This window comes from Hyla sarda, assembly GCF_029499605.1.
Source record: "Hyla sarda isolate aHylSar1 chromosome 1 unlocalized genomic scaffold, aHylSar1.hap1 SUPER_1_unloc_3, whole genome shotgun sequence".
Taxonomy (NCBI): domain Eukaryota; kingdom Metazoa; phylum Chordata; class Amphibia; order Anura; family Hylidae; genus Hyla; species Hyla sarda.
In genome coordinates this window covers 219,197-234,915 of record NW_026607589.1, presented here as the reverse complement: position 1 = coordinate 234,915, position 15,719 = coordinate 219,197, and the positions used below count along the sequence as shown (strand labels likewise).

General features: G+C 44.8%; 2 protein-coding genes across 2 annotated transcripts in view; both read right to left on the bottom strand.

Moving 5' to 3' along the window:
• Positions 1-790: 790 nt before the first annotated feature.
• LOC130298167 (oocyte zinc finger protein XlCOF22-like) overlaps positions 791-15,719 on the bottom strand; it is a 76,499-nt gene continuing 61,570 nt past the window's right edge. Inside the window, exon 5 of the mRNA XM_056551080.1 lies at positions 791-2,338. Coding sequence (XP_056407055.1) covers positions 1,542-2,338 — 797 coding nt within the window. The 3' untranslated portion in view covers positions 791-1,541. The remainder of the gene's footprint in view (positions 2,339-15,719) is intronic.
• LOC130298162 (oocyte zinc finger protein XlCOF8.4-like) overlaps positions 2,746-15,719 on the bottom strand; it is an 81,772-nt gene continuing 68,798 nt past the window's right edge. Inside the window, exons 2-7 of the mRNA XM_056551073.1 lie at positions 10,910-11,057; positions 9,936-10,115; positions 9,342-9,468; positions 9,192-9,259; positions 8,839-9,025; positions 2,746-3,229 (exon numbers count right to left, since the gene is read on the bottom strand). Coding sequence (XP_056407048.1) covers positions 3,195-3,229; positions 8,839-9,025; positions 9,192-9,259; positions 9,342-9,468; positions 9,936-10,115; positions 10,910-10,987 — 675 coding nt within the window. The 5' untranslated portion in view covers positions 10,988-11,057 and the 3' untranslated portion in view covers positions 2,746-3,194. The remainder of the gene's footprint in view (positions 3,230-8,838; positions 9,026-9,191; positions 9,260-9,341; positions 9,469-9,935; positions 10,116-10,909; positions 11,058-15,719) is intronic.

Here is a 15,719-nt window from a genome sequence, read left to right as displayed (position 1 = left end):
TAAAATGTCACTGTACATTTGTACATACATTTCTTTGGAGTAAGAAAATACCTCATATTAGGACATAAACAGCTCTGCGGGTGCACACCAGGTCTTGGAGGAGCAGGAGCACAGTCAGGGGCCTCGAGCATTTACATAGCTGCCTATGGAGCCAGAAGAGTGGGACCCCCCCTCAAGGAACATTACATGGGGTACACTGAGTTACTAAATTGGGGTACAGTGGGACGTAAAATTACAAAATAGGTTGTTATGTTCCCAGATTGATGACCCAGAGCATAGCCAAAACTAAAAAATATGCCCGCCCCAAACCCTATGCTCTGAGTCATCATTCTGGGAATGTGATGTGTGTGGCCGTCCCTAACCTATTGCCTCAAATGCGCCGCTCAGGTGGGGAGAGAGCGCTGCACATTTGAGGCAACATAAAAAAGTCCCCAATGATAGTGACTCAGTGACCTATGACCCAGAGAAAAAAATACCCCCAGAGGTCTTATCAGGGAAGTGTGTAGTTAATTTGTTTGGTATAATTTATATATAACAGTGTGTGATTAGAAATCACACACCATGATAAGAAAAAAATAAAGGGGGACAAATGCGGACCCTTGAGGACCTATTAGGGGGTCAGCGGGATTTTTTTTTTTTTGGGGGGGGGTCCTGAAGGGTTAAATATTAAGATTTAAGAACCTGACGCGTTACATTCCCTATATACAACGTCAGGGACAATATTACATTTATTATAAGTCCAGTGTGCGGAGATGGATATAATAATAATAAATCATATAAGAGAGAAAACTTTTATTAACAATTGGTAACAAGTTTGGAGATGCAGTATATCAGGGGTCTCAAACTGGTGGCCCTCCAGATGTTGTATAACTTTAACTCCCAGCATGCCAGGACATGCCCGGACAGCCGTTGGCTGCAGATAACCGTTGTCGGCCATGTTAAGGAATTTAACCAATTCCTTCAGGTACATTTGCTGTTTGAGGCCAAATTGGAAATGTTTTATCAATCAGGCCTGATAGATTGGAAGAAATGACACAGACTGGGATCTGTATACAGCGTCTTCTGACGTTTACTACATACAGCAGAATTCTTATAGGCAAAGATGAAAGGACGGCAAACTGCCCAATGATACCTGGTTACAAACAGGCGTCTTATCTCTAAGTAGGAAGGACGGGAAGTGTGAACGTCTTCAGACTCAGTAGCCTTGGAGTTTTCTGTACGCTCAGCAGTTGTGGTTCTTGTTTACAAGTTTCCTGGTTATAATTCTGGTAAAGTTCACACTCAGTTCATAATGAAGGAACATAGACAAGATGGTGGACTATAGACAACATGGTGATGATATATAAAGGATTATTATAAAAGGTTATATAAAAAGGTATAACAAGCTGACTCCCCTCACAGGCATGCTAGGAATTGAAGTTTTGCAACATCTGGAGGGCCGCCAGTTTGAGACCCTGCAGTATATGAGATATATATATATATATATAAATGTCAGATATCCTATGTACATGGTTAATATATAGATGTGATATCTCCGTCATTTATTGCTCTGAATTGGCTTCTCTCCTGTGTGAATTCTTATGTTTTTTAAGATTTGATTTCTCAGTAAAACATTTCCCACATTCTGCACATGAAAATGGCTTCTCCCCTGTGTGAGTTCTTACATGTTTAACAAGACCTGATTTGCAAGTAAAGCATTTTCCACATTCTGAACATGAAAATGGCTTCTCACCTGTATGAGTTCTCTGATGTTTAACAAGATGTGATTTTTGAATAAAACATTTTCCACATTCTGAACATGGAAATGGCTTCTCTCCTGTGTGAGTTTTTTGATGATAAAGAAGACTTGATTTCTCAGTAAAACATTTTCCACATTCTGAACATGAAAATGGCTTCTCCCCTGTGTGAGTTTTTTGATGTTGAACAAGATTTGATTTGTCAATAAAACACTTCCTACATTCTGAACATGAAAATGGTTTCTCCCCTGTGTGAGTTCTTCGATGTACAACAAGGTATGATTTATTAGTAAAACACTTCTCACATTCTGAACATGAAAATAGCTTCTCCCCTGTGTGAATTCTTTGATGTTTAACAAGCCTTGGTTTCTCACTAAAATATTTCCCACATTCTGAACATGAAAATAGCTTCTTCACTGTGTGAGTTCTTTTATGTACAGCAAGATGTGATTGCTGAGTAAAACATTTCCCACATTCTGAGCATGAAAATGGCTTCTCCCCTGTGTGAGTTCTTTGATGTGTAACAAGACCTGATTTAAAAGTAAAACATTTCCCACATTCTGAGCATGAATATGGTTTCTTTCCTGTATGAGCTCGTTGATGTCCAACACCCCTTCTATGACTTTTATTTTGCTGAACATCCTGTGATGAATGAGAAGACAGGACCTGTATATAAGGATGAGATGACAGATCTTGGCTGTGAAGGGCTGAGGGTGTATCTGGGATAATGGAATGTTCTTCATATGTATCTTGTGTGATATCATCATCTGCTTTATAATCTGAAGATATAAGATTCTCCTCTGATCTCCTGGTACAAGAATCTGCAGAGAATAACACAGATTTTATTTTAACCCCTTAACAACTCAGGAAATATAAGCTTTCTTCTGAGAACAACAAAATAGAGAATATCTTTCTCGGGATGTGCTATAAAACGTAACCTTTAATTATTATTACTAAGTTAAAAAGGTAAATTACTTAGTGTTGTTAATATAACATTGCACAATGGCAAAAAAAAGAAAGAATGCACTGGCTAAGTGCGGCTGCGCCCAGCCACACAAAGTCCCGCGCATAAACTGTTAAAAAAAACAGTGTCAGAAACTCTAAATATACCGCCAACGCGTTTCTACCACCGGCCTTGGTGGTGTCATCAGGGAGGTATATGCAAAAGACAATCGTAACTTCACATAGAAATGGAGCCCACTAAAGTCAAGTAAGTGGGGCTGTTTAAATCAAGACAACTATATGATGCTGTGGACACGATTATAACCACAGCGAATCACAAGAATCGGAGGCAATTTAAAGGCAGCCTCCAGCAGTTGCAAAATAATATGATACAATTAGCCCATGGACCCAAACGACAGAATCATGTACAAAGTATATGGCTACATCTGCGCTATGACAGTCCTGTAAGGGAAAAAGAAATTGTATTTCCTCATATATATGAATATGTCCCAAGGCTCAATTGTTCAGATGCCGCTGATATTGTGCATCACCTGCAAAATAAAACAAAAGAATCCCACTCACAATAGTGTCCTGTGGAGAGAATTTTCTATAGATCTGTACGGTGACAGACTATAGTACTCACGGCTACTGCAGTTATACAGTTGTCCGGCGTGAGACACCTGCATCCAGCAGGGAGCCGGGAATTACTGGCTCTCTCGCAGGTTCCGGCGCACGTGTGGCGTCTGACGTCACATCCGCTCATGGCCGCGGCTAAGTATGCACTAGGCCCCGCCCCCGGTCGACGCAACCACCGAGGGCGTGTGCAGCTGCGCACGTCAGAGCTGATGCCTAATCACTTAGCGGCACGGAGCGCTGATGTAGTCAGATATTAGGGTATTTGACAAGTAGGTCTATGGCTAAGATACAGACATCACACTGGCTACGGCACAATGTGTACTGAGTTCTAGCCCATCACGGACCAGAGAGGGGGGGGGGGGGGACATCTTTAACTCCTCAGACAATGAGTCTCTAAATATCATAGGGGATATCCGGACATTAATACTTCATTTTAAGATAATTCATTGTAATAAATTATTACAGAATTTAGCCATGATATAAAAATATACTGTATGAATTGTTCATGGGCACGGACAACAAACTTCAAATAATCATAAGTTGTTTAAGACATAGGGAGAATAGACAAGATATAAAACTTAATATTTAGATTAGAGTTATAAGGAGACGGAAGGGGGGAGGGGGGGATTGGGTGGAGGCTTGAAGGAAAAGAGTAGAGCCAAAACTCTTATTTTGCCATAATATTTTTTCCTTCATTCACTGTGCGGTACAATTATTTCTCAGGTGAATACGATCACAATACTCAGTTTGCATAGTTTTTGTTACGCTTTACTAGTTTGTAACCCCTTAAAGGGGCACTCCACTGCTCCAGTGTTCAAAACATTTTGTTACGAACGCTGTGCTCGGGCTGCGGGGGTCGTGATGTCACGGTCACGCCCCTCGTAAAGTCAAGCCACGCCCTATCAATGTAAGTCTATTGGAGGGGCGGGCTGCGAGGGAGGGGGATGTGTGACATCACGAATGCTGGGAGTCAAAGAACGCTGGGAGTGGCAGTTACCAACTACAACACCCAGCATGCCCTCATACAGCCTATACCTCTGCAGCAGACCCAAAACTGTGACTACCAGCATGTTGCACCATTACTTTTACTATACTAGTATATGGTGAAACATGCTGGGAGTAGTTTTGGGTTGTGTCTGCTGCAGAGCCATAGGCCGTATCAGGGCATGGTGGGTGATGTAGTTAAATACTTCAACTCCCAGCATTCCTTGACACAGCCTCTGGCTTTGCAGCCGACCCGAAACTACAACTCCCAGTATGTTGTACCATGACCAATACTACTATATAGTGCAACATGCTGGGAGTTGTAGTTTTGCAGCAGGCAGAGAGCCTTAGGTTTCAGATCACTGATTTATAGCAGAAAAAGTAAATAAAAATATTGAAAAAAATTAGAAATAAATGTGAAATAGCCCCTCCCCTAATAAAAGTTTGATTACACCCCTCCCCTTCCTTTTCCCATTTTTGGAATAAAATAATGTAAACAAAAATAAATTAACATATTTAGTGTAAATATCTGAACTATTATAATGTTGTTAATTAAACCGCACAGTGAATGGCGCAAATGTAAAAAATAGCAGAAAAAAAAAAGCATAAAAAGCAAAACAAAAACTACAAATCACGGTGCAAATAAAAACGATCCCTCATACAGGAAAATAAAGTGTTATGGGGGGGGGGGCAGAAATATTACAAAAAAATTACAAAAAAGTTATAATACAATATAATACAATAATAATATAATCCAATAATACAAAACCTATATATATTGGGTATCGATGTCATTGTTTGGACACAATATAGATGACGTCATTTGTACCGAAAAGTGCTCTGCATAAGAATGGAAGCCACACATTATGTATTATTTTTGTTTTTGTGGTAAAATTATCTATCTACTTACCACCACTACCTACCTACACAGTCTACCTACCAACGCTATCTACCTACCGCCATTATCTGCCTTCATACTGGCATTATCTACACTATTTAGGGCACTGAGGGTAGAAAAGAATTGGGAAACGTGCGGCGCCTAACATGTTTCTCCGGCAGATTCTGTGGGGACGAAAAGGAAAGAGAACGACTTCAGGAAGACGCCCCCTGTGATTCACTACATGTAACTGCACTGTAATCACTTATATGGTCTGCAGCGCCTGTGTAGAGCCAGGGGCACTGTATGGGGGATATTAGTCTGTGTACAGGGGTATTATTCAGTATCAGTATGGCAGTATTATCCCGTCACTATATGGTGGTAATGGTGGTGGTCATGATGTGGTGCAATTATTCATCCCTTTTATTCCTTTATCACCACAAAATCCTGATGTCCCGATCAGCTGAGAGGACGGTGGGAGGGCCCTTACCTGCCTCCTCGCCGTCTGATCAGTGTTCTATTACTCCAAGACTGAAGCAGCAGAGCACTGATAACAATGATCAATGTTATGGCATAGCACTGATCAGTATATACAATCAGAAGATTGCAGGTAATAGTCCCCTATGGGGGCTAAAAGATAAATTTAAAAAGTAAATACATGTGAATAAGCCCCTCCCCTAATAAAAGTTTGAATCCCTCCCCCCCCCCATTTCCATTTTTTTTAAATAAATGTAATAAAAATTATTATTTTTTTAAATAGAAAAAATAATTCCCATGTGGTACCGCCGTGTGCATAAATGTCCGAACTATTAAAATATAAGGTTGGCCAAACCGCATTGTCGATGGCGTCCAGGTGAAAAAATACCAAAGTCCAAAATTTAGCATTTTTGGTCACTTCATATACTATAAAAATATTAATGAAATGCGATAAAAAAAAGTCCCATCAAAACAGAAATGGTTCCGATAAAAACTACAGGACCACGGCGCAAAAAATGACCCTCATACAGACGCGTATACGGAAAAAAATAAAGTTATGGAGATCAGAAGAGGAGAATTTTAAACATATTAATGTTGGTGCATGAATTTTTTAAAGTAGTAAAATAAAATAAAAACTATATAAATTGTGTATCCTTGTAACCGTCTGGACCTACAGAATAAAGATAAGGTGTTAATTTTACCAAAAAGTGCACGGCGTAAAAACGGAAGCCCTACAAAGTGGCAAATTGGCGATTTTTTTAATTTTATTTCACCCCACAAACAATTTTTTTGGTTTCACCGTAGATTTTGTTATAAAATAATTGCTGTCATTACAAAGTACGATTGGTGACGCAAAAAACAACAAGCCTCATGTGGGTCTGTAGCTGCAAAATTGAACGCATTATGATTTTTAGAAGGTGATAAGGGAAAAAACGAAAGTGCAAAAACAAAAACTTCCTGTGGAGCATACAGCAGCTGATAAGTACTGGAAGGATTAGGATTTTATAATAGAAGTAATTTACAAATCTGTATAATTTTATGGCACCAGATGATTTTTTCTAAATATTTTTCCACTGGAGTACCCCTTTAAGGTGGAAATGGGTTTAACCCCTTAACGACAACGTTTTTCCATATTTGCACAGTTTTTTTGTGCCACCAGTTGTACTTTGTAATTTTACATCAATCATTTTACCCAAAAATCTATGGTGAAAAGATATTTGTGGGACAAAATAAAAAAAAAACGCCATTTTGTAAAATTTGGGGGCTTCCGTTTCTACGCAGTACATTTTTGGGTAAAAATGACACCTTCTCTTTATTCTGTAGGTCCATATGACTAAAATGATCCCTACTTATATAGGTTTGATTTTGTCGTATTTATGGAAAAAATAACTACGTGCACGAAAATTAATACATTTAAAAATTCTCATCTTCTGACCCCTATAACTTTTTTTTTCTGCGTATGGGCTGGTATGAGGGCTCTTTTTTTGCGCCCTGATCTGAAGTTTTTATCGGTACTATTGTTGTTTTAATCTGACTTTTTGATCGCTTTTTACAAATTTTTTTATGGTATAAAAAGCGACAGAAAATATGCTATTTTGGACTTTGGAATTTTTTTTTTACGTGTTCGCTATTGACGATATATTTTTATAGTTCGGACATTTACCCACGCGGCGATAGCACATGTTTATATTTATTTTTATTTAAATTTTTTTTTAATGGGAAAAGGGGGCGATTCAAACTTTCATTAGGGAAGGGGTTAAATCAAATTTATTAACTATATTTTTTACACATTTATATCCCCCCATAGGAGACTATTACATACAATGCTTTGATTGCAGACACTGTTCTGTGCCATAGCATAGCACTGATCAGTGTTATCGGCGCTCCACTGTCTGGATTCTCAGGCATGGAGCAATAGAGTGACGACGATCGGACGCCGAGGACATCACGGATTCACCACTGACTGAGCTGCCGGGAAGCATTTATTTTTTATTTTAGATGCGGCAATCAACTTTAATCGCCGCGTCTAAAGGGTTAATACCGGGCATCAGCGCAATCAGTGATGTCCGGTATTAGCCACCGGTCCCGGTCATTGCTAGGTGCCGGGCCCGACCCTGTGTTACAGCACGGGAGCGGAAGCACCCTGCGTCCTTAAGAGGATAGGGTGATAGTGGTCTGCGTACAGGGGTTTTATTCAGTATCAGTACGGTAGAATTATCCCGTCACTATATGATCAAGGAAGGCATAAGAGGCGAGGGAGGCATGGGAGGTGAGGGGGGCATGGGAGGTGAGGGAGGCATAAGAGGCGAGGGAGGCATGGGAGGCGAGGGAGGCATGGGAGGTGAGGGGAGACATGGGAGGCGAGGGGAGCATGGGAGGTGAGGGAGGCATAAGAGGCGAGGGAGGCATGGGAGGCGAGGGAGGCATGGGAGGTGAGGGGAGACATGGGAGGCGAGGGGAGCATGGGAGGTGAGGGAGGCATAAGAGGCGAGGGAGGCATGGGAGGTGAGGGAGGCATAAGAGGCGAGGGGGGCATGGGAGAAGAGGGAGGCATAAGAGGTGAGGGAGGCATGGGAGGTGAGGGAGGCATAAGAGGCGAGGGAGGCATGGGAGGCGAGGGGGGCATGGGAGGTGAGGGAGGCATAAGAGGCGAGGGAGGCATGGGAGGTGAGGGGAGACATGGGAGGTGAGGGAGGCATGGGAGGCGTGAGGGGGGAATGAAAGGCAAGGCGACAATCTGACAGAAGGCCTCCTCAAAGGGTCCCAAAATAGTGATCTATCTGAATGGTGTCAACTAGAATAGTGAAAGACAAGAGCTCTTCGAGATCTCTGATACATGGACATGAGCTGTTCTGCCGCAGAGGGAGAACGGACAGGGAGATTAAAGGGGTACTCCACTGCCCCAGCGGTCAGAACATTTAGTTCCAAACGCTGGGTGTGGGCTGCGGGGGTCATGATGTCACATCGTGCCCCCTCAGTGCAAGTCTATGGGAGCGGGTGTGATGGCCTCGTACACATAGAGATATTTCTTGTCCATATTCCAGCTGTAGTATCACATTAGTTTACATTTTGGCTGAATAGAAGAATATACAGCAAGAGACAGAACAGAGAGATTAAAGAATTCTACACAATTATTACAGCAGAAGAATCTGTGACTCTTCTCTATATTAAGTTGTTACTACTCACCTGGGCGGTTACCTGTAGGAACGTCCTCCTTATACTGCTCATCACTGCTCACATCTGTCTCTTCTTCTTCCTTCATATCTCTAGCATTAATATTGTTCAGATCTTTTCCTGTCGGAATGTCCTCCTTATACTGCTCATCACCGCTCACATGTGTCTCTGGAGCATTAATATTGTTCAGATCTTCTCCCTGATTCATAAGATGTGAAAGAAATATAGTAAAAGTCATCAGACAGTAGGAGAAGTCATGTGGGATGTTATAGATGAGCAGGAGATGAGGAGTCATGGAGGATGAGGGGACTGACCACAAGAGCTTCACAGCCCTTCTACAGATCATAGGGAATATCTCCATCTACCTGATCCTGATCCTGTGGAAGAAGAGGACGGGGACACCTCTCTGCTGCTGTTCTCTTACTGAATCTGACTGTAGGGAACAATACAGAGACTGAATTCATTCTTTACATACAAATAATGAGAGGACGTGTGTATATAGTCATGTCTATTACCTGGTGATGTGAGGGGCTGCTGATCCCCCATCATGACCTGATCCTTGTACTGATCCTTGTGTCCTTCTACATACTCCCACTCCTCCATGGAGAAATAGACCGCCACGTCCTGACACCTTATAGGAACCTGACACATAATGATACAGTCATCACCCCGACCCCTCCAGTGGTGTTACTGTATAATGTCCCAGCATTCCCAGCAGTGTCACCTCTCCAGTCATCACCAGACCCCTCCATTACTGTATAATGTCCCAGCAGTGTCACCTCTCCAGTCATCACCAGACCCCTCCATTAGTGTATAATGTCCCAGCAGTGTCACCTCTCCAGTCATCACCAGACCCCTCCATTACTGTATAATGTCCCAGCAGGGTCACCTCTCCAGTCATCACCAGACCCCTCCATTACTGTATAATGTCCCAGCAGTGTCACCTCTCCAGTCATCACCAGACCCCTCCATTACTGTATAATGTCCCAGCAGTGTCACCTCTCCAATCATCACCAGACCCCTCCATTACTGTATAATGTCCCAGCAGTGTCACCTCTCCAGTCATCACCAGACCCCTCCATTACTGTATAATGTCCCAGCAGGGTCACCTCTCCAGTCAGCAGCTCCATCATCTTGTTGATGAGTTCTCGGATCTTCTGTTCATCCATTTCCTCATGTATCAGGGAGTGAGGTGGGGGCCCCGGGATTTGGCTCAGGGTTCTTCTCCATCCTTCACACACAGGGGCCCGACAGCGCCCACTAGAGGACTTCTTCATTACTTTGTAATCCTGTGTATGGAGAGACACATTAATATCACTACATACATTCCCAGAATCCCTCACCTCTCCAGTCATATCCATCTGTTATTATATAGATAAGAATGAGGTCATGTGACGTCACTCCCAGTATCCCTCACCTCTCCAGTCTTATCCATCTGTTATTACATAGATAAGAATGAGGTCATGTGACATCACTCCCAGAATCCCTCACCTCTCCAGTCATATCCATCTGTTATTACATAGATAAGAATGAAGTCATGTGACATCACTCCCAGAATCCCTCACCTCTCCAGTCATATCCATCTGTTATTACATAGATAAGAATGAGGTCATGTGACATCACTCCCAGAATCCCTCACCTCTCCAGTCATATCCATCTGTTATTACATAGATAAGAATGAGGTCATGTGACATCACTCCCAGCATCCCCCACCTCTCCAGTCATATCCATCTGTTATTACATAGATAAGAATGAGGTCATGTGACATCACTCCCAGAATCCCTCACCTCTCCAGTCATATCCATCTGTTATTACATAGATAAGAATGAGGTCATGTGACATCACTCCCAGAATCCCTCACCTCTCCAGTCATATCCATCTGTAATTCCATAGATAAGAATGAGGTCATGTGACATCACTCCCAGAATCCCTCACCTCTCCAGTCATATCCATCTGTGATTATATAGATAAGAATGAGGTCATGTGACATCACTCCCAGAATCCCTCACCTCTCCAGTCATATCCATCTGTTATTACATAGATAAGAATGAGGTCATGTGACATCACTCCCAGAATCCCTCACCTCTCCAGTAAGCCGGAAGAGTATCTGTAGGGTGAGGTTTATGATCCTGTCGGCCATCTTGTTCCTGTCTCTCTCCATGGTTGATGGGTCATCCAGGGGAATTCTCTTATATAGAAGATATCAGCAGAGGATCCTGGATTGGAGAAACCTGAAGGGAAGAAGAGGAGACGATGATAAACCGCACCAGATTCTATGGAGAAATAAAATCCATTTCCTGGAGATAATCTGGGGAAACATCTGAGGAGACATTATAGTCACAATGATTTCGGATGAGTTCTCCTCTATGATGACGTCCTCGGAAATTTACCAGAAAATCTTTCAGAATCTCTGGCGGCAAAGAATCAAATACAGAAGAACAAACACCGAGAACACGAAAAGAAAGACAAGAAGGTAAAGAAAAGAGAAGGAAAAGGGAGGATAGAGGGTGAAGGGAAACAAGGGGGGGAGGAGCATAAGGCGGGAATGGACGACCAATCACATGACCCAGCAATATAGCAGAGAACACGCTGGAGGACACAACAGGACGGCGACTCCACAGTATCCTGGAATCACATCCACGGGGGCCACGTCTGGTAGAATCTATCATGAGACTCATGGATGGCGACTAATCTATCACCTTGGACACCAGAGCCGGAGGAGATGGGAAGATTTATAGGATGTGGGAGATGAAGGGTTAATGTATCATTTTACTATATTTTATCTATAGATCAATGTCTGTCCCCTCCCCCAGAGAGAGGAGAAGATGTCTGGGGGCGGAGTCACCTTTATAGGGGTTCATTGTGTCACGTCACAGCCACACCCCCTCGTGATGTCACAGCCACACACCCTCATGATGTCACAGCCACACCCCTCATGATGTCACAGCCACACCCCCTCGTGATGTCACAGCCACACCCCTCGTGATGTCACAGCCACACATCCTCTCGTGATGTCACAGCCACACCCCCTCGTGAAGTCACAGCCACACCCCCTCGTGAAGTCACAGCCACACCCCCTCGTGAAGTCACAGCCACACCCCCTCGTGAAGTCACAGCCACACCCCCTCGTGAAGTCACAGCCACACCCCCTTGTGATGTCACAGCCACACCCTCTCGTGAAGTCACAACCACACCCCCTTGTGATGTCACAGCCACACCCCCTCATGATGTCACAGCCACTCACCCTCGTGATGTCACAGCCACACCTCCTCGTGATGTCACAGCCACACACCCTCATGACATTAAAGCCACACCCCCTCATGATCTCACAGCCACACCCCCTTGTGATTACACAGCCACACCCCCTCCATTCATCTCTATGGGAGGGGGCGTGTCGGCAGAGCCTGGATCCACAGAGGAGTCGGCCCAGTTCTCCATAAACCTCCTTCTACAAGATGGCGGCGGCCGGGGAGACATGTGGACACCGCGGGGAGAGAACCAGAAGGAGAAGAAGAACCTGACATATTAGAGGTAAAGACATAACAGGAATAGGGCCACAAGGACAGGAGGGCGGGGCTTCTAGCTGGGGGCCAACTGGGCGGAGATATAGGAAATGAGTAAAGATGGCGGAATAACACAAACAGCAGCAGAAACAAGACAATATATTAACCCTTCTCTCACCAGGAGCAAAGATAAAATAATATTAAAGTAATAAACACAAAAATACATAAAAATAATCCCCAAAGGAGAAATCCCAGGATGAGGGGATCGGCCTCTATATAGGGGAGGGGGTGCGATTAACCCTTGTAAGGTTTTATTGTCAGTACAATGCATGGGTCATACCAGTGTGCGGGGGGAGGAATATACCATCTGTGCTGCTGGGGGGACGTAAGAGAATCCTGACAGGGAGAGAACACACCTACCTGTATCTGTAGAGGAGCCGTGTACTTACAGGACCTGCGATGTCACCGTCATGTGATCAGTCACATGGAGGAGGAGGAGGAGGAGGAGTCACATGATCAGGGGCTGCTGCTCTAGGCTCATCTGCTCAGTGTATACAGGACTCTACTGTCACATGACCATCATCACAGGTCCTTCAACTACAATCTCTTATGTCCTGAATTGCTCAACCCCGCCCACTAATGTCACATGATCCTCCCTACAGGTCCTTCATCCACAGTCACTTCTATACTGCTAAACTTTGCCCCCAAATGTACTGGTCACATGATTGTGACATCATCACAGGTCCTACACCTCCAGCATGTATCAGATACAGAGCAGGTCCTGGTGGGCCAGTCACTGCTGTTGTGTTGTGTGTGGAGATCTCTAAGAAAAGCAGCCCCTGATCATGTGACTCCTCCTCCTCCTCCATGTGACTGATCACATGATGGTGACATCATCGCAGGTCCTGTAAGCACACGGCTCCTCTACAGATACAGGTATGTGTGTGCGGTCACCATCAGATCAGGATTATTGGGGATGTTATTAACCCTTAAAGGACTAGGGCAGTGAAAAATAACATTAGTTATAGATTGCGGGTGTCCAACTGCTGGGATCCCCTGCGATCTCCTGTACGGGTCCCCATCAGTTCGCAGGAAGCCGCTGCCGAAGCACTTCCTCCATGTATTTCTATGGGATACATGGTTGGGGCGTTTTGGCCGCCACTCCGTGCAGGGGTTGGCTCGCCCCCTTCCTGTGGACTGTCGCGGCCCTGTACAAGAGATCGCAGGGGGTCCCTACAAAACTCCTTTATGAACATGCGGTACATTTACGCTATAGCTGGGCGGTATGACCAAATCTGCGTATCACGGTATTTTTGTAACTTTCGGCGGTTCCACGGTATGTAACGATATTTCCTCCCCCCCCCCCCCAAATTATCAGCCCAGCGCTACGCTATTCTGCCCCCCCCAACAAAAATTAATTAGCCCAGCACTGCGCTATTCTGCCCCCCCCCCCCCCAACAAAAATTATCAGCCCAGCGCTGCCCCCATCACATGTCACCCGCTGCCCTCCTCGTGCTGTTTGTTGCGGCCGCCGGCGCTGACACAAGGTAAACAAAATAAACTCACGCATGTTCCAACGTTGGCCTTACGCTAGGGACGGGAACGTCAGACAGCCGTCAGCCTATCACCGGCCGCAGCGATGTTCCGCCTTGGCCGCTGATAGGCTGAGCCCACTGTCATGTAAGAAGCTCTGGGCGGCTTCTTACATGACAGTGGGCTCAGCATATAAGCGGCCTGTGTTAGGCTGACGGCTGTCCGATGTTCCATTCACTAGGAAGCAGATGAGGCCGGTAACGGACCAACGGGAGGTGAGATAAAGTTTATTTTGTTTACTTTTTGTAGCCCGGGCATAGGGATAACACACAGTATAGAGCAGTGGTCTTCAACCTGCCGACCTCCAGATGTTGCAAAACTACAACTCCCAGCATGCCCGGACAGCCGTCGGCAGGTTGAAGACCACTGGTATAGAGTGTCAACGCCGGCGGCTGCAACAAACAGGAGGAAGAGGAGGGCAGCGCATGCGGGTGACATATCAGTATTTACCCCGATGGGGACAGCACTGGGCTGATAATTAATTGGGGGGCAGAACAGCGCTCGCGGGTGACTGTTGATTAGTTCCCCGATGTGGGGACAGCGCTGCGCTGGGTTCATTCATTCATTACTCTCCCGAGGGGGAGGGGCCCAACCGGTATTGCGGAATGGGTTAAAATTCATATTGTGCAGCACAAAAATGTCGGTATTTGGTATGAACCGGTATAACGCCCAGCCCTAATTTACGCCCTGCGCCCCATATGGGATTTAAAGCTTAGGAGCTATAAGCAGCTAGGACTCGCCGCTAATGATTAACCCAATAAAGGGGTACTCTGCTGCCCCAGTGTTCATAACGATTGGAGCGGGGGTTGTGCTGGCAAAGCCCCGCCCCTCGTTCTGTCATGCCCTCTCAATGCAGATCTATGGAAGGGGCGTGTTTGTATAGTGAAGGGCTGCAGGTCACCTCCCCGCCCATCCTGTCATCTGGTTAATTTCTTCTCTGGGTATTAGCCATTTCATCCATACAGCAATCTAAGATGGCCGCCACTGTGGTCCCGGTGGCTGCTTCTACCTCCTTCTTTACAGCCGCACAGCCTGCACACGAGGCACAGTGGTAACATATGGTCTCTCCTCAGAGGATTCTCCCTCAGCCTTCTCTGCTCGGGCCCCTCTGTTCCTTCCCCTTTGTTACCACAAACAACGATGAAAAGGGTCCATAACATGGGTACCTGGAGGGACAACATCCACGTCAGGATTCAAACTCTCGACATAGTGTCGTACCAACCCTGGAGACCAGATTGTCTTTCTGCCCGGATTCTGGACAATAATTCCCATTGTGACGCGGATCCATTCAACTATGATCCCACCAAAGCTTTATGTGAACTAAAGTACGAAAAGCACCAGAGAAGTGTCATGTGACCGTGTCACAAAAGTCTTTACACCCCTGAGGGGAGGCACAATGGTTTGTGTCTCGTTGTTGTAATGTTTCCGCCATGTTTGTTCTGAGTGAAGGTCTTTACACCCCTGAGGGGAGGCACAATGGTTTGTTTGTGTCTCGTTGTAATGTTTCCGCCATGTTTGCTCTGAGTGAAGGTCTTTACACCCCTGAGGGGAGGCACAATGGTTTGTTTGTGTCTCGTTGTTGTAATGTTTCCGCCATGTTTGCTCTGAGTGAAGGTCTTTACACCCCTGAGGGGAGGCACAATGGTTTGTTCGCAGTGGGATACATACAATGAAGGAATATCAGGTGTAGATGTCCTCAGTCCACTATGAGAGAAGGTGAGATGAGGTAAAGCCGCTCACAATAAGCGTATACGTATGTATATAATAGAAGGTGATAATGTGAGGAAATCCTTGGGA